At 39.7% G+C, this 18,590-nt stretch overlaps 1 protein-coding gene across 1 annotated transcript in view; it reads left to right on the top strand.

Annotated features, from left to right (window-relative positions):
• Window positions 1-18,590, top strand: part of slc2a9l2 (solute carrier family 2 member 9, like 2) — a 122,614-nt gene that overhangs the window by 23,771 nt on the left and 80,253 nt on the right. The window contains exons 6-8 of the mRNA XM_080025446.1: window positions 714-859; window positions 8,826-8,958; window positions 14,337-14,524. Coding sequence (XP_079881572.1) covers window positions 714-859; window positions 8,826-8,958; window positions 14,337-14,524 — 467 coding nt within the window. The remainder of the gene's footprint in view (window positions 1-713; window positions 860-8,825; window positions 8,959-14,336; window positions 14,525-18,590) is intronic.

The raw sequence follows: 18,590 nt of genomic DNA, 5'->3' as shown, positions 1-18,590 counted from the left end.
GCTGCAGCGTAACAAACTCAGGGTAGGTCTTACCACCTCCCGAGCAGGTTAGACCCACGGCGTATGTTGCCGCAGTAACTGACACTCGGTTGCGCTGAACCTGCTACCTGAAACGGAAAACCGAGAGTTTCCACTAACTCAGAGCGAACAAACTCTGAGTTGCCTCAAAACCAGCTACCTGAAACAGGGCTCAGGTCCGCTGTTTTGGCCTTCAACTTGGTGTTGCTAGCAGCTAGCTCAGCTCACGAAGCTTCCAGTGGTAACATGCGTTCGTCAAGTGATTTGACACTGGCCTCCAGCGAGGTGATACGCTTCCCGTGGTTGCGAAGAATCGCTTGCACCACGTATTTTGAGAAATTCCTATTTTCCTGGATTAGTTGAGTTTGATATGTCAAATGGGATTGAGGAACTAAATCACAGAAATGTTTTTGTGCAAAAAAAAATTGTTATTTGTCATTTATTTACAATAAAGATTCGGATACAAATTTAAAGACATTCTAGACATATGTTTTTTTTCACACTACTGAAGGCTAGAGATAAAATAAAGGTGCAGTCATAATGTCACAACACATACTCCCGCACCCCTAGTTTTGTTATTCCTAATGGTATCACATAAAAAAGGTGTGTACTAATTCACATTGGCTTGTGTCCTTTCAATAGCAAGCTAAACAGCAAGATTTTAACATCGTTGTTTTTTTTTGTTTTTTTTACAGGTATAGCTCTCAGCGCCCTCCCAATGTACCTGGGAGAAATAACGCCAAAACATATCAGAGGCTCCATTGGCCAGTTCAACTCCATCCTGATCTGCCTGGGAGTATTCACAGGACAGGTGCTGGGGCTCCCCGAGCTGCTAGGTCAGGTCAGTGTTGTTAGAGATTGTAGACCACTGGGGAAGTTGTATAGTTTGATGTCATACTATATTCTTAAATAGGTTTTTCTAAAAGGGACATTTTGAAGGCTGGAGTTTAGATTGACACTTTGTGTGCAATCTTTACTATCACGAGAGTGTGGAGATTTATTCAGTTCTTATGTCATGAGAGAGCCTAACACTCTTCTGAGGCCAATAATCTCACTAAGCTAAACCTTATTTTGAACCAACATATTCACTATAACTTATTATCACAAAACAAGCATTTTATTTTTTGTTACTTGAGTTAAATATATCCTAACTCATCCAGAAGACCTAAAGAAATGTGTCCTTTTTTTCTCTCGTAATCTTTTCTTGCAAAGTCAAGAGGTCTAAAGGGCTAAAACCCATAAGTTTCTCATTTAAATCTGAATTCAACTTATTATGCAGCGAGTGTGCATCTATGATGTAGCCCCCTTCACCGATCTTTTCAGGGGCCAAGCCATATGTGTGGCGGGCCTGCTACTGCTGCAAACTGTTAAATACACAGGTTCAAAATACAGTATATCAGATTTCAAAGTCTTCCTTCGGGCACACTGGATGATAGCAACATTACCATCAAAGCACAAATTACAAGCCTTGAAATGCCTAAAGCGATTGGATTAGCTGAGCATGGGGGGTATATGGGAATAAAAAAGGTGCGTCTATATTTTCCGGCTTGTGCTCTTACTCCCTGCCTTTTGTCTGTAGCTGCCAGATCCCAACATCAGTCTATTTAAAGAAACAGTACTCCTGCTTACTTTTGATACTGCTTATCAATTCCTTTGTATTTCTACAATACGACCAGGGTTTTCTAAATTTCTAGTCATCTACCGATGCCATCTTGACCTCCCCCTCGGATCACACTTTAATTCTTGGAACTCTTGTGATGCTCACATGGCTGTCATGTGACTTTAACAAGATCAGCAACTCAAAGGCATGAATTAGGATGAAAATGAATTGGATATTCTATCTGTCAGTAGGGCTGAGGAAGCCTCATGTTGAGCACCAGACTTCCAGCAGGTAGATTCATTTCAATTTGATGTCTGACCTTGAGCTCACACTGGAGAAAAAAAAGACTCCTTCACCCAAATGTCATGATTTCACCTTTTTTGTGGGACAATGACTAGCAAGCTGCCTTACAACAGTTTGTGCATGAGCGACTTGAATAATAAATTCACGTTTTTATCCTGTGCATCTCATACTGACAGAGACAATAGCCACTATTGTCTCTGTCAGTATTGGAGTTTTTAACTGTTTGGAAGCTAATTATCATTGTCAAACCGAAGACACTGGGGGCCAATCTGTAATTAAAATACATTAACATAATATAATTATAAATACTTCCCTCGAGTCCATAAAACACCAGATGGCAGATTGGAAAATGTTGCCTATTAGGTAAATGATGGAACAATATGAGTGTTTTTTTTAATAAAAATATCATTAAAGCCACTACGAGTAATTTTGTCCGTTGGCAGCCCCTTTGAACAAAAGCGGTAGTTTTTTTACAACGGCAGCTGTCGTAAAGCTGTTTTCTAGCGCGTGCCGGCCGTGCGAGAGTCAAATGAATAGGACGCAATAAAGTGCATGTCCGTGTGTTGAAAGTGTGAGGGCACCGGACTCTTTTCGGCTCCGTGAGAGTGGTTGGTGACTCTGCATCAACTAATGCCAGTCAGTGCCACACACACCTGATTGCAATGAGTTGATGCAGGTTCACTCGCACGGAGCTGAAAGATTCCGTGTCCTCACAGAAAGCAAATGAACGAGAGACGGTAGTTTGTATGGATCACGATGAGGTAATGTGTTTATGTTGTTGTAAATAATGACTATTTCAGATGAATAATGGTTATCTGATGATGGTGAAGCAAAGTAAACTTTGTTTTAGTACCACTCAAATCAAATCAAATCAGTTTTATTTGTATAGCCCAAAATCACAAATACATTTGTCTCAGTGGGCTTTACATTTCATACAATATGATATATGATACAATATGATACAATATGACACCCTGCCCTTACACCCTTAGCTCGGCTGAGAAAAAACTCCCAGTAAAAACCCTTTACCGGGAATAAAAAAAATTTAAGAAATCTCAGGGAGAGTCGACAGAGTAAGGGATCCCTCTCCCAGGACGGACATACTGCAATAGATGTCATAAGTAGAGACAATCACGAAGGAATTTGATCATTGACCAGGTGATTACATGGTAATACTAAGTAAAGTGCGAATAGTGTGGATGCAGGAAGACTTCAGATGCTGCCAGAGGATCCACACCGTCTCGTCTCCACCAGGGAAAACTAAGGTTTCCATCGCCGGGATTACATCCCACGTCTCCAGGTGGCGTTCTTAACCACTGCAACATCTTTCGCGTTGATGGTCCATTCTCAGATGTTACCGGAGGGGGGACCAGATCCACACCGTCTCGTCACGACCAGGGAAAATATCCTGATGGACTCATTCATTTAGGAGTAAACACTGCAATATAGTTCGCTCCCCTGAAATTGTGTACACGTTGCTTGGTAACGCCCTCTTCCCGCCCGTCTATCACTCTCCCTTTTAGCTTTTCTTCATTGCATTTTTTTTTCTTTGATGGTTCAGCCCCGTTATCAGTCATTATGACTAACTGTCTCAAACAAGGCTGCTGCTCCCCTTCCCTCACCTGGAGGGATAGGCTTCTCAAATCGCGTTGCTGCGCTACACTGAAATCTGCGACCAATACGAATATGTGACCATAGAGCCTGCATGCGCAAACCGAAAATCGGACTGGGTGTGCGACGAGACTAGCCTGGCTCCGCCCGCCCACCTACTTCTGGCCAAATTTAATTTTCCCTTCAGTAGTCAGTCTGGGTGTACAGAGCATTTCCCAGTTTTAGCCGGAGAATCTGCAGTCGTCCAATCAGCGAACAGAGCGAGTGGCTGAGAACGATGACGTCGAAGTCGTGCTCCAGTTTCAGTTGAATGCTGCGTTCCTTTATACTCGGAAGAAGGAGATTTCCGACTTGGTAGTTCCGAGTTCCGACCTGTCTGTGTTCCAGGGCATCTGCTCGCGAAAGTATGGACGCCTAAAACCTTTCTCGTCCAAATAACTAAACGTTAGGCTCTAACAAGTTACTGTTGCCAGGTACCGGTAAATTCATAGACTACAATATGTAGTGAAGTTGGAAATTTCCGAGTTCCCTGTCCAACTGGAACGCACCGTCAAAAGCCTGCTCATGACACACGACCAAACGTGATGCGATTGGTTGGCTAATCCAGAGTGGCACTGGGCAGATCCAATAGTTTTAAACTTCGACAGACACCCGCCTCCAAGTGAGTGAACGTTTGCCAATTACAGCACTTCCAGACCTTCTGTACAAATGAAATGAAGTACGATGGTCTGGTTGGACCAGGCTACGACGAGACCAAATGCAGTAATAAAAACTATATAAAACGTCTTTCTTTGCACTGATGGTCTCGTTTGCTGTTAAAGGTAATTTATGATTATCAGAGAAAACATGAGGCTGTTTAAAATATATTTAAATGTTACTCATAGTGGCTTTAAGTGGAACTTTTCTTTCTGTGTATTTATGAATTATTTAGTTGGAAATATTAAGGTGCACTGGGACCATGGCTGGGACATTAAGCACACCAGCTGTTCTGCATGCCTACCGGATCAAGATGGCATCTGTATGTTTTACTGTAATTGTTTGCACATAACATCCTTCAAAGCATCCAAAGCCAGTTTTGCTTGGGGCTTCCACTTTGTGCCGTACTGTATTATTACAGCAGTGCATTCCAGCAAAGAGGATTTAAGAGGAGAAACATGCTTCTAAGCCAGTATAATTTAAATGTGTCTCCTTCTTACATCATTTGTCATGCCTGTGCCTCTACTGTAACTGCACGATTCCTTGTTTTTTTGGGGGGATTAAGTGGTTCTCTGGTTATTTCCTCATTTCTCATTCAATGATTTCCCTTTGTATCTAATTCAATGGATAGAAAGAAAGACTTGATTCGTTTTCATGCTCTGTTTCTTGCATTGGATTCAAAAATACTTCCTTCTTTTAAGGCACTTGACTATGTCCGACCATAATACACGGAATTTGAAATGTTCCTGAATAAATGTATTCTCCACTAAATCACTTATACTTTGACCTTCACTTTCAAGTAAAGGGAAGGAAGAAATCAATACTGTTTCTATCTCTTGAGCTTTGAATCCCCTTGTCCTTGTTTTCTTTTTTTCCTGAGGGTTCGACCAAATTTGCTTTTTCAATTTTATTCCACTGTCAATTTGCTCTGGCATTTACACATGACCATAAGGTCCGAGCTTCTGGCAAAGCAAGCAATCATTTTTAATTTATAAGCATCTGTTTGTCCCATCCATCATTTTGACCTGCTGTCCACCTTTATAAATATCATATGAAGTTGTGTGTCCTGACTATATCTATTCTTATCACCTCTGTTACACCCTTCAGGCCGCCCTGTTTCATTGTCAATTCACAAGAGCATCGCATACGTGTGACATATGTGATGATAATGCCACCATGTTCTTTGCTGGCATTTGGGTGTTAAGACTCAAACATGATTTGGTCTCAGGAGAGGCTTCTGTTGATGGGAGCCGGTCTAAGATGTCACTTGTTGTGGGGTGCAAAACGCTGATAAGCTTTGGCAAATCATAATAACTATAACCTTCATGCCTGGCCACTGACCTTCTCCCCATATGGAAACATGTTATTCCAGCATTACAACACAAAGAATCTTCTAGCCAGTCCATCAATAAAAACCCCTGAGACACTGAACTCATCATCATGCCTCGAACGCAGCATACTTGAGTAAGGTCAGATGCAGTGGCCTGAACGGGCCCTATATCCTCCACAGTCACTTTGTGTAAATGGACTCAAATAATCGATGAATATGTGGGAATCATCACTTTAGAGCAGTTCAATTTAGATTGTTTTGACACTGGGTATAAGAGTAATATAGTGTTCTAAATGACTTCGGTATTTGCCTAAAGGTACAGTGTGCGTACCGCATGTGTAGGCTTTCAGTGTTCTGTGCACCTACACAGAAGAAACGACAACAACAGTAGTAGAATTACTCTAGACGTACTGTATACAAATGGCTTGTTTTGGTCTCTCTTAAGGTGATCATTCTCATAACTATGAGCAACAACTTTAACGTTGTCACATTGTTACCCTGCCAACACAGCGTCAGAAAATTGTCTCCCGCGTGAGTTGACATTCATTACAAACAGCAACAGGAAGACATATGATGGGCTTTTCTTCTGATCCTGGCAGGTCTCCACCTATATAGCCTATAGTATTCCAAAGGCATACAATCTGGGGCCTATTTCAGGTAGCTGGTTTTGAGGCAACCCAGAGTTTGTTCGCTCTGAGTTAGTGGAGTCAGTTACTGCGGCAACATACGCCATGGGTCTAACCTGCTGGATAGGTGATTTGACCTACTTTTGAGTTTGTTTTCACTTTACGCTGCAGCTCCGACTGAAGAAAGAGTGTCACTGCTACAACGCAACCCTGAACAGTTTGATGCAAAATCACTCCATAGAAATCTCCATCGGGATGTTTTAATCATTTCCTGATGATTTTACGTTTGATCGATCATTTATCTGATCAGTAGCATAGTTCTCAGCCCTCGTGCCGTTCATATACGGCCACCTTACACATCGTGAACATGCTCTACATTCAGATTAATAAACCTATTGCATTGTATGTATCTCATTATTTATTTATTTATTAACAGGAGTTTTTCAACGTCTGTGCCACTGAACAGGTTGAAATGTATTTCTGCGGTTGCACGCGATCGTTACTGTTCACTTGCGTTATCACAAAGTCACAGACGAGCCTTGTTAAATAGACTAATATGAATTTAGAAATTAAATAATGATTTAAACTGTGATCACTAGAGGACAAGGGATCTGGTAATAAATCAATCAGGATATACAATGGAAACGGTCACCTTATGTGTCCGACGTTAATGTCTTTCACTCCCCATTTAAAAGAAGCGACAGTCTGTTTTCTGCACAGTAGGCCATTATAGCTTGCCTACATAATACAGCGAAAATAAAACACTGTCAGCAATGCTGTGCAGCGCCAGCTTAATAATTTTGCTGCTGCTGACTGCTAACTTCATTCTTAAAATAGATTGCTTCTCATTCGGAAGCAATGATGCTATTGACAAAAAATGTTTGCACCTTTTTTTTTGAATTGCTGAGGTGATTAGATCAGAGTTGTGAGCAAATATCCCCGTTAATTCTTCTCCATAAACTCATTCGTTAATATTTCTAACTTTAGTGGGAGGAGCGGAGAATTTTTCTTTTTTGAGAAGTGGAGAAGTGGGAGGATCAAGCATTTATTTCCATGGTAAATCATGTTATCAGCGATCCATTGACGATGGCTTTTACACACACGCTCCACCCCAGAGTGAACACGCTCAGAGTTGATTGACCCAAAGCTGATCCACTGTTCTGTTAGAAAAAATATTTCTAATTAATGATGTTTATATACCCCCCTCATTAATTTGCATTTACTCATGTATAATCAATAGAATAATCGATATATTCTTAACTTGTGACTAAACTTCTCTCATCTCTCACTCCAGAGCTTGTGAGAAAGGAAGGGAGTGAGGGATGAGTTTGCAACAAAAAGCCCCTTGATAACTTTCGATATGATAACGCTAGAGGCCAAGACGAGGTGTCTGTTGTAAATAATAGGCCTCTGTAAAACTCACACCTGCAGCTTAGCAGCAGACCAAACCATATAGTAGTACATTGTTTCATCCAAGGACATCGGCACGTAGGCGTTTTTCTCCCATAGTGCAGAGTCAACAATCCGGAAGAAGAAAGACGATTGGAAGATTTCATAAACATGTGACTAATCTAAATCCAATGAAATGAATATCTGAACTTGATCAATATTGTTGAAGGTCCGGAGACAGTTCACTTTTTTGTAGTCTGCTTGATCTGCAATATGCTGTAACTCGCCGTCATTATTTTTCATTAAATCTCCTTGAACTGTCATCTTGACTCCTGAACATCATTGATTCCTCATCTTCCTCTTAAGAAACGAATACGTAATTAATAATAGTTTTATTAGTTCTGAAACCGAAAACCCAGAGTTACTCATCAACCCCGCGCTCTGAGTTGACCAACTCAGAGCGCAGGATTAAACTCAGAGTATGTAAAACCAGCCACCTGAAATAGGCCCCTGTTGATGGGAGATTTTACCGGCAGCAGGGGTTTCTTTTTGTGAGAATCAAACAAGGAAGTGGTGTTGTGTTGTGTTGTTTTGTGTTAGACATACAATAACTCCAGAGAAATTATTTATTTCAGATAATGGGCAGATTACTGAGCCACAACTAGAAACAAAGTATAAAGTGAAAGAACTATTCCTTCCCCTCACTTTTTAAACTTAAAATAATTTGACATGCTGTTAATATAAATATTTACAATCAACTGTTGCTGCTTGAACTTAACTTAGTAAAAGTTAGATATTTTACATATAGTACATATATTGGGAAAACAGCCACAAATCTATCAAGGCGGGAACAGGGAAATGCCCCACATTTTAAAAATGCATCATTTGCATATACACAGCATAATATACTGCCATTGCTCAGTTAAAGCTAACGTCAGCTTTATGTCTGATTACCCACTTATTCACAACAGCAGGCATTTAGAAATGGCTAATGTGAAGACCATCATTCTTATACTCTGCTTTAACATTCAAAGCATTGCCATAAACCTATCTCCTACAAACACAGCAACTCCCTGTCATGTTGCATTGAATTGATAATTATTGCTTGCAGAGATTGTGAACAATGTGCATCCACTTATTCCATGGAGTAATAAACAACAACTGTTTTGTCCAACTTTTTTGTATAGTATGGTGTAACTCTTCCAGGTCTGATGCTTTAATGTGGTCATTTTGTCACATATTTTGACTGCAGGAGTCCAGGTGGATCCACCTGTTTTCCTTTCTGGCGTTACCAGCAGTACTGCAGCTGTGTGTGCTGCCATTCCTCCCTGAGAGTCCCCGCTACCTGCTGATGGAGAGGAGGGACGAGGCCGGAGCAGAAAGAGGTATTGTATGCCATACACCATCAGAAACACGTCTGCATTAACCATCTGTAGATTGCATACAGGCTGCCACTGAAGGCTTTATTGTCTTGTCCAGTTTAATTAGCAAGTTTCTGTTTTTTTACAGCGACCAGTGCCGACCACACTGTACCATTGCATAAATGTCCATAGTGCGTCTGCAGGGATGGATAGAGTTGTTAACCAAGACAATAGAGTCACGGATTACTGTCCCATTGTTGCGGTACTTTATGATTGCTTTGGCTCATTTTTACAACATAGCTTGAATGTGCAATGTCCTAAATGGAATTGTCAGGTGTCCATATTTATATTGAAGTGGGATTCATTTGCAGTGATCATTCCGGTTTATTTGAAGCTTTGTTTTAAGGCAGACTTGTACAATTTTCATGATGAAAACATGCGAACACCAACATAAAGGCCTACATGGGAACTAATATGAAACTGTTGATAAGGAGAGCAAGGCACTAGAAAAGCTCTCCAAACGGGCTGTTGAATTACCAGATGGGTATTTTATTTTGAGCCCATGCAGTTTTTACTTTTTGGAAAATGGCAAGAGTAAAATAATGCTAAATTAGCCTTTGGCAGTTCCTGTGGGCAATGTACCCATGGATGTGGACATATGTCTGTGATAGATATTGGGGATAATGAGCCTAGGAGTATTAGCTCACACTGAATGGTCTCAATATGTGCTTTATGTCTGTGTATTCAGATTTGACTGCGTGATGACTCCAAGTAGGAGAGCTATTTTTGACTCAAATTCTGCTCACACAGTAGGACCATAGTGTATATTCTATTTTTTTCCCCACATCCCCTTGCAATGGTAATCCTGTCCGAATCCTGTCCAAGGGCTTGGGCTTTACTCTGCATCATTTCAAATACTTATAGGTGTGCCAAGGTTGTGGCTTCATATTCCCAAAGACTTGAGGCTGTAATTGCTACCAAAGGTGCCATAAAAAAGTATTGAGCAAAGGCTGTAAATACTTATGTACATATTATATTTGAAAACAATCTCAAACCATTATTGGTTGGACAAGTGGTCATTATGGGGTATTATTTGTAGAATTTTGAGGAAAAAATCACAGGGTCTGAAGGGGTTAATCCAGCGTTATTCCAGGCTGTAACATAAGTAAAGCGCTGTGATTACTTTCCGTATGCACTGTATGTAGTATGTGTGAAATTATTTAGATATGTGCTATTGACTATCAACCAATCGATATACATCCTCTATCCCAATCATTGTGTTTACATGTCTGAGATATTACAGTAAAAAAAAAATATAGTATCAACCTGTTTAATGTTGGAATGCCGTGTGGAATGGGGTATACTGTAGTCATAACTCAAACTGCATGTGTTAATGAAGAGATATTTGACGTCCGCTTTGGCTTTGATCAATTTAGTCTCTGGGGTAGTTTGAATTCTTTGATGTTTATGATCATACATTATTGATGGGTAATCTCCAAAGGTTTGGCTGATTGTGTACTTAGTGAAGTGGGGCATCCTGTTTGTTAGTTTCTTTTGAACTCAAAGAGTTCAGCAAGGTCTCAGTGCCTCTGTTTGATACGTCTAATTGGCTTGTCACATGAACTCTAACTTTCTGGCAGCAACACAAATGCTACAAATGCATCTTAATACGGTATATATGAAATAGACTGTGTCTCCATAGATAAAACATGATTAACATAAAGGAGAAACATGTAATTTCTAAGCATTTTCCTTTTTGTGTATGGTTTTCTGATGAACGTTGGCATTAAGGTCACCAATTATGAGGACCTAGTCAAGCTGAGGGACTTTTGAAACCACATATCGCAGGTGTTTTGTTTTTTCACAGCAGGGTCTGCTTCATGTGGGTAGCATTGCAGAATGGTGAGGTTGAAGTATGGAAAAAAGCGTGCTCTTGGCCAAGTTCTAATCAGTTTCTATTTTATTAAATTAATTGGATGTGGGTGGAACCTTGTCAAAATAGAGCATGTTTGATTACGTTACATTGAAACATAGACAACACTTCACATTCAAAGTATGTTAAACAGGATACCTAATTATGATATTAATATGAGGATAATCGGATAATGAAGAATAATAGATAATTTTATAGTTGTAGATTATACTATGAGACATTATTTTACAATTATGGAAGGTTACCATGGCAGCAATAATTTAATGCTTTTTTTTACTTTGGTAAAAAGTAGAAATACTCTTTTCATGTACTACCAGCAATGTACACTTGCACATATTTAATTGGCAGCTAGGGTAAAGGTTAGGGTCACACTTGCCAGATAATGTCGCATTGCATCGTGGCAAAAGTCGAGTAGGGTTTTCCTTTGTCAGATGACCTTAAGGTGTTTTTGCTGGATCCCTCTGCACCTCGACACCTCAGCGGACTCACTGTTTCGATAACATTTGATGAAGAAAACACGACAAACAGCTGGGCATCCTAACAAGTAAATAGCTCTCACCAGTCATTCCATAAAAAGGAATAAGTTAGAAACAATTGAATATAATTTTACACAAATAACACATAGTGCCTTCTCTCATCTACAGAGGAATCCATCACAAAACATATGGGCCAAACTCCCTCCATGTCCTTCGTGCTACTGAGAGCCATGGTTTTACTGGCATAGGTCTAAATATTCCTTAGGGAAACTTTAGGGACATTTTGTGAACCCATGCGCATCATGAGCGGGAGCCTGTGTCTCCTATCAGAATCAGTGTCAGACAGGAACAGCATGTTGTATTGCACGTATCTCCTGTGGCCCTGCCCTCCATTTGAAGGTTACAGAGGTTGAAGATGAGACAGTTTTTTAAACTGCAGACCGCCAGTGGGATTGCCAAACTGCTCTGATTCCAAGCTTGCCTTGACTCCACTGTATTCAATATTTCTGAACCCTTTTCAGCTTGGAGCTTACCAATTAATACAAATAAAATTTGACCTTTTTTGCCTTGCCAAGACCAGAGCTATAAAACCAATATATTTGATATTATATCTGTTCTTGCCACAAATCCCAACTCATCCCACATTACAAAATGTGTGGATTTCTCTCTCTAAAGTAGTTATTTTTTTTAAATGGAAGAGGATACGATGCCAAGGTCACTGGTCCTTGACTGTCAGCAAGGCGTGGGATTGAATCCAGCATTCATATTATTATTTTGGCTTGAGGTTTCTCTCTGGTTCCAGGCATATGTGGATAAGTTTGTGGCATATTCAGTGATTAGTTTATCTGTAAAGTTGCTTTGCTGTTTAGCACCATCAAATGACATTACCAGTGTTCTTGTAATATATTTAAAACATTTGTGCAAACACTGTGAGATACGAGCTGAAATCAATAGGCACCAGCCATTGAAAGATATTTTAAAGATGAATAATTTTTGGGAGAAACAGTATTTCGGTTGTTTATGTACTTGACTTTGAACTTAAATTGCTTTGGCTTTATCATTGGACTTGTTTCCAATGAAAAACATACAGAACAACTCAACTCTATCCTATTATTTCAAGCAATATACCTCATTGTAGACCATATAGTCAACCCCTTTCAGAATCATTTCTCAAGCAGTCCGTCGGTCGGGAAATGTGGTACTTTTAACGGTCTGAACTGTGCCACATCTCATTCCCTTGTGGCCCTGTGAGATCTCAGACCACATCAGTGCCGGGGAGAGGAGGCTCACTTTCCTCCTTCAGGGAAAAAATAAAATAGATTGCCTCCTTGGGGACAAAACCGCTGCTGCCCAATCCATCACCAACATATAAACATCAATATCATGTCAAGACATTGACAATGACAGCCCCAGTGTGACTTTGGATTACAGCAGGTCTCCAGATTTTCTGTCAACGGGGAGGCATTCGAGTATAAATTTACATGTACTAATCTGGATAATAATTATGTTGAGAATGATATCATAGTGAGCAACTCATCTGGGTAACAGACGCTCATGTGAGACATGAGGGATGTTTTCTCATTTAACTGTGAAGCCATTTTACACTCAGATATGAAAACTCCAAATAGAATCCTAAGGGCCTCTTAAAATGCAAAACCATCAAACACGCTCCGGACTAGCAAAATGTAGGGGTTTGTGTGATATGTCCCTGCTGTGGGTGCAGTATAGGCTAAACCATTATATTTTCATTGTGAGTTAGGCAGTCAGTTTCAGGCTTGCCTTTGTAATAGATTTGAACCTTGTTAGCCATAACCTCATACAATAGACATACAATACAACACACACACAGACTTAGTGCATTACAAATGCTGCAGCATGCCACCCTGGAGTCCTTGGACCAAGCTTTAGTTCAGAGGCATTCAATCCTCATGGGGGTCATTGTCCACACTGGCTGTGATCCAGCTCACACACTCCCTTGACTTATTTTAATCCATGTCGATGTGTTTGTTATTCTGGGTCATGACCTTAACCTGTATCCAGCTCGACTTCAAATAACTCCAGGGATTCACCATTACAGCAGAAGTATGAAAGTGAAGAAATAAGTGTAACCCCTTATTCCCTCCAGACCACCACATTGATATAGCACAAGTTCAGACAACCAAAGACTGGCCAAACTGCAAAATAACTGCCAGAAACCTTGTCAGCTCTGCACACTAAAATAACGTGTTTATTTCTGGTTTAAGAGTAAACCGAAAATCTATTTGACTACTTAACTATAGACTACAGAGGTTCTGTGTGAAGCTAACACATGTATTTCCATCTTCCTTAAACATTCGCAAAGCCAATTCTTTAAGTATTTCAAAATGTTCACACAATATAATTACGTATATAATCACAGATCACATATCACCATTATGATAATTTTTCGCGTTTTTATCATCAACGTCAATTGTATCTAACTCAGCCAGTGGTCTCATCTCATCTGTAATCAATGCTTTTATAAAAAAATAATATTTGACCACTTTGAGAAGTCAAAGACTCCACCGAGTAATTTTACTATTCATACCAATACCATATCACATGGGATGTAATACTGCATTACCCACCCTACAGAGGCCAAAAGAGAAAAATAAATGGGGCATAATTCAATGTTCAGATTGCAAATCACAAATATATACAAGAGTGGGAGTTTATTGGACCCCCGATTAAGCTACAGGTTAAGATTTTGGTATAGTCTAAGTGGGTGTTTAGTTTTTAACACACTGATCCATTTACGAGGATAAGTCTTCTCTTGCTACGGATTAAATCACTAGCGTCTTTGATCCCAGCATGATGGTGGTTTTTTGAGGTTTCTCGTGCTTCTTTTCATGTGTAAATGGATATTTTACACAAATTGATATAATTCAAAGTGTTTTTTTTACCGTGTGTTTGTGTGTGTGTGTGTGTGTGTGTGTGTGTGTGTGTGTGTGTGTGTGTGTGTGTGTGTGTGTCAGCCTTTCAGAGGTTTTTGGGAAAGAAAGATGTGTCCCAGGAGCTGGAAGAGGTCCACGCGGAGGCTCGAGCTCAGGACAACCTACAGACAGCATCTGTGTTACAGCTGCTGAGGAGCCGAGCTGTTCGCTGGCAGCTCATCACCATCATCGTCACCATGGCCTGCTATCAGCTCTGTGGCCTCAATGCAGTAAGATGCAACTCTGATTTCACATTTGTCACATCGTCAGTTGAATCCTACACTTATAGAGTGCATTACAAATTTGAGACACATTCTTATAAGTATTTACTATTAAAAAAAAATCTGGAATTAATTTGAAATATAGCCTATATATAATTCAATATACGATTAAGATGAAAATAATCAATAATGCATCATTGCATTAAGTATGATAATAAATTAAACATCTTTCAACACAATTTGCATGACTTACATTATTTACTGTATACAGCTTTGAAAAAAAAGAGACCACTTTAATTTTTTCTTATATCGGCATCTCCACTAATCTCCATCTATCTCTATATAAATGACAATATTGTTGGGGGGAATTTGTTGGAAATGTTTCAGTTTGTATAAATGTTAATTTAACTCAAACACATACGTACCTTTAAAGAGTAAAACCAGACACTGATCATTTGGAGTGGTGTCTTACTTTTTCCCCATGAGCTTTGCTCTTGTCAATCAGTTTTGAGACTCGGTGGACAGACTTACTCAAGGCAGGAGGGTTAAGTGTGTTTCCTCTTGTACTGTAGAGACGGAGCCATTCTGCTAGCTGAATGCTTATACCAGACCATGGAGAACATGTCCAATTGATTGTGACTTTTCAATTTTTTACAGATTTTACCAAGTGTTGTACCACTCCAAATGATTGTTTCTCTTGATTTATTTATAGGTATGTGTTAAAGTGAAACTAACAGTTTTCCCCGAATTTCCCCCAAAATATTGTAATTTAAAACATTTCCATTAATTAAGCAAAATGCTTCATGGTACTTTCATATTAAAATGGGTCCCCTGTGTGACTAGAGACTAGAAACCCTGTCTCTTTTATCCACCTCCACCTTTCTGAAAAACATGTGTTTGAAAACCCCAGTCAGATATATCTCTGACTGGCCGTTAGATTCAGGACCAAACAGAGCAGACTGGGCTTTTTGTAAGATGAGGCTTAAAAAAGGAGATTTGGCAATAGCACTTTAAGACACAAAACCTTGAAAACAGTTTCTAGTAGAATCTCAAACTAGAATTTTGAAGCTGAAAATGGGCATTATACATTATGTGACCTGACTTTAATATAAAGATGCAGATTCAAGAAATAATTTGAACTAATAATAATAATAATTAACTCTTAATTTTTGAAGGGCTTTTTTGTGACCTTACACGGGTTTTGATAAACAAGTTACCTGTTGCATTCACCTGTTTACACATTCGGCAGGAACTGATTACATTACGCATTTATTTGGTAGTTAAGGAATTTAAGTGCAATATTTACTCTTCTATTGGCTCTGTTCTGATCTTAACAAATGCCTGAGAGGCAGATCCTTCTCTTTTGCTCCTAAATGTTCCACTTTGTTCACCAGCTAGTTGCTTTTATGAGAACTTAATTCCCTAAAACAGCTACCCAATGTGGCTGTAAATGAGGTTGAGTAGAGTGAGACAAAAATGTTATGTAGGACTGGGTTGTGGGCTTTACCTCAGTTGGCTCCTCAGGGCTTGCAAGGGCAGCGGTGTGGAACGACCATAGATAGTGGGAACAACACTGGTGGAGCACTTGATAGTAGAACCAGGCCAGTAGGTAATACAAGTGGTGGTACAGAAAACAAAAACAACAAACAGAAATACTCTAAAACCATAGATAGTAAATAATATGGATGTAGCATCCGGGCTGACCTCAGTTATTCACACGGCATCCAATAATCCTGGTTTGTGCCCGTCGCCATCTTGTGAGATTTTTACTCCGCCTCATTCCTCTTGCCGAAAAGGGGAATCGACGTCACGTCGGGGGAGGGAGATAGCTGACGTATACCTCCGAGGCAAAGTGAGGGACAACGGGCGGAGAGCTGTCACTCAAGAGATCGCGCCAATACATTTTAACCTCCAAAAGAATAAAAACTAGCGTGGGCCAAAAAAATTCACCCCCCTCAGTGTTGTCATGGAGATATGACCCAAACATACAGACTAAAATGGTTTTGTGGCCCAGGCTGTAAATAGGTTTAATAAGACTTTGAAAACGGCCTATCTAACAAGTGAGTCAAAGAAAAACTGCTCGTCTTGGTGCCACCCCCAGTGGCACTTTCTGGTTACTACAGTTGTAGGTCACTTCCTTATTGGATGCTGGTAAAAATCGCTGAGGTTGGGGCTTGTCTAAAACGTTATGTGGAGCTGAAGGGAAACTAAAGAGTTGTGAGCAAATTGGCTGTTGACTTTGAGCAACCCCGTTCACATTAGACATTAGTCATTTGATCAATTGTTACTATAGAATTATTGATGAATGCAGCTTGAAAGCTCAGCCTGGCTTATTTCTCCTAATTGGAGATGTAGCTTTTTGTTGAGTCAAACACAACATTTCCCTTGACTGCTTCACAAGGCTATTATAGAGCAGCTCCTGTTTCCTGCTATCTTGGTCAACTTGTCAACTCCACAGTGGATAGTAATTGATCAGTATGTAGAGATTTTTTATTCCAGGTCATGTCCCTAACCTGTATCATGCTGGACCTTTTTTATTTTATTTTTTATTTAACCTTTATTTTTCCAGATAAAACATTAAGAACAGTTTCTTACTGACCTCAAATAACCCCAGGGATTCACCTTTACAAGAAAAGTAATAAAGTGAAGAATGAAGTGTCTTTAGACCCACTTATTACCTCCCGTCCGCCACATTGATGTAGCACAGATGTAGCAAATAACCTTCAGCTGGCCAAGCTGCCCATAATTGCTGGAAACCTTGTCAGCTCTGCACACTAACAAACATGTTTATATCTGGTTTAAGAGTACACTGCAAATGTAGTTGACTACTATACACTACACAAAAAAGCAAACAGATATATTTCCTCTTCATTTGCAAAGCCAACTATTTAAATATTTCAAAATGTTTTCACAATAATTATTCAGTATCCAATTACATAAGTGAATTATTAAGTTTAACACATCATCAACTTTATCACTATGATCAGTAATGGCATTTGTATTGTGGAGTTAAACTACATTTCATTTGTATCAGCCAGTTATGTCCTTTACCTCTTTCATTGGTGCTTTAATAATAAAATAAAAAATCCTCCTACAGGAGTCAAATATTCCTCTTGATACTTTTAATTTCCTCACCAATCACACATCACATGAGATGTAAGACTCCCATTATACTCTATAGAAAATGTAAAGGGCATAAGGCATGGACCCCACTGATTAAGCTGCAGAAAACAGGTTTAGATATTAGTATAGTCTAAGTGGGTGTTCACCTTTTACTGATCTGAAACTGGTCCATTTATGAGGCTAAGTTTAAAAGTATATAAAGACACTTACATTGTCATTGTAGGCAAAAACATGTCTTTGCACAACTACTCTCACTTGATTTATCAATGAAAAGGCATGTGGGGTATTTTATTTACAAGAACGCTTTGGTGTTCTTGTCCAGTCACAGGGTCATCAGTAACAAAAATCAGTGCCGTGCTGCTAGTCAGTGGATCAGGTGTAGCAGCACATTGCATAACGCGTCCTTCTGCGTTTGTGCGAGCACAGGTGTGACCTCATATTTGTTGTCTTTCTTTTTTTTTACATTTTAAAATTGTCTGTGTGTGAGTGGATCACTATCTCTTTATTATACTGCGTATGAGACCCTGTGGGCACAGAGAAGTCACTGTGAGTCACTCTGTCCTGGGCAATTTGTTGATGGGAAGAGATGTAAAACCCTCCTCCACCTGCTGTGTAGCAGTGCACTCGGTTGGTCTGAGTCAGGCATATACAGTAAATGCCAAGAATACCCCTGTGTGAGGAGAAGAGTTTCTGTCTACTGCTGTCAGCCACCATTTAAAATATGAGAATGACAACAACACTGAACTGAGGAACATCTTCAGAGTCAATTCCATTGCCATGAGGAATAGAGAAGAACACAGCAACGTTGTTGATTGGCAAACAAAACGTATTACCGTAAGCTTAATAAACTGAGACTGCTCTATAAGTCCATATATGCAGCACACAAGTGAGTTACTGTTTACAGGACTAGATGTTCAGTTTCAAACTTCCTGGTGTATGTTAAGACTCTACT

This window comes from Ammodytes marinus, assembly GCF_949987685.1.
Source record: "Ammodytes marinus genome assembly, chromosome: 4".
NCBI lineage: Eukaryota > Metazoa > Chordata > Actinopteri > Uranoscopiformes > Ammodytidae > Ammodytes > Ammodytes marinus.
The sequence above is the reverse complement of the archived record's forward strand: the minus strand, read 5'-3'. Positions and strand labels throughout refer to the sequence as shown.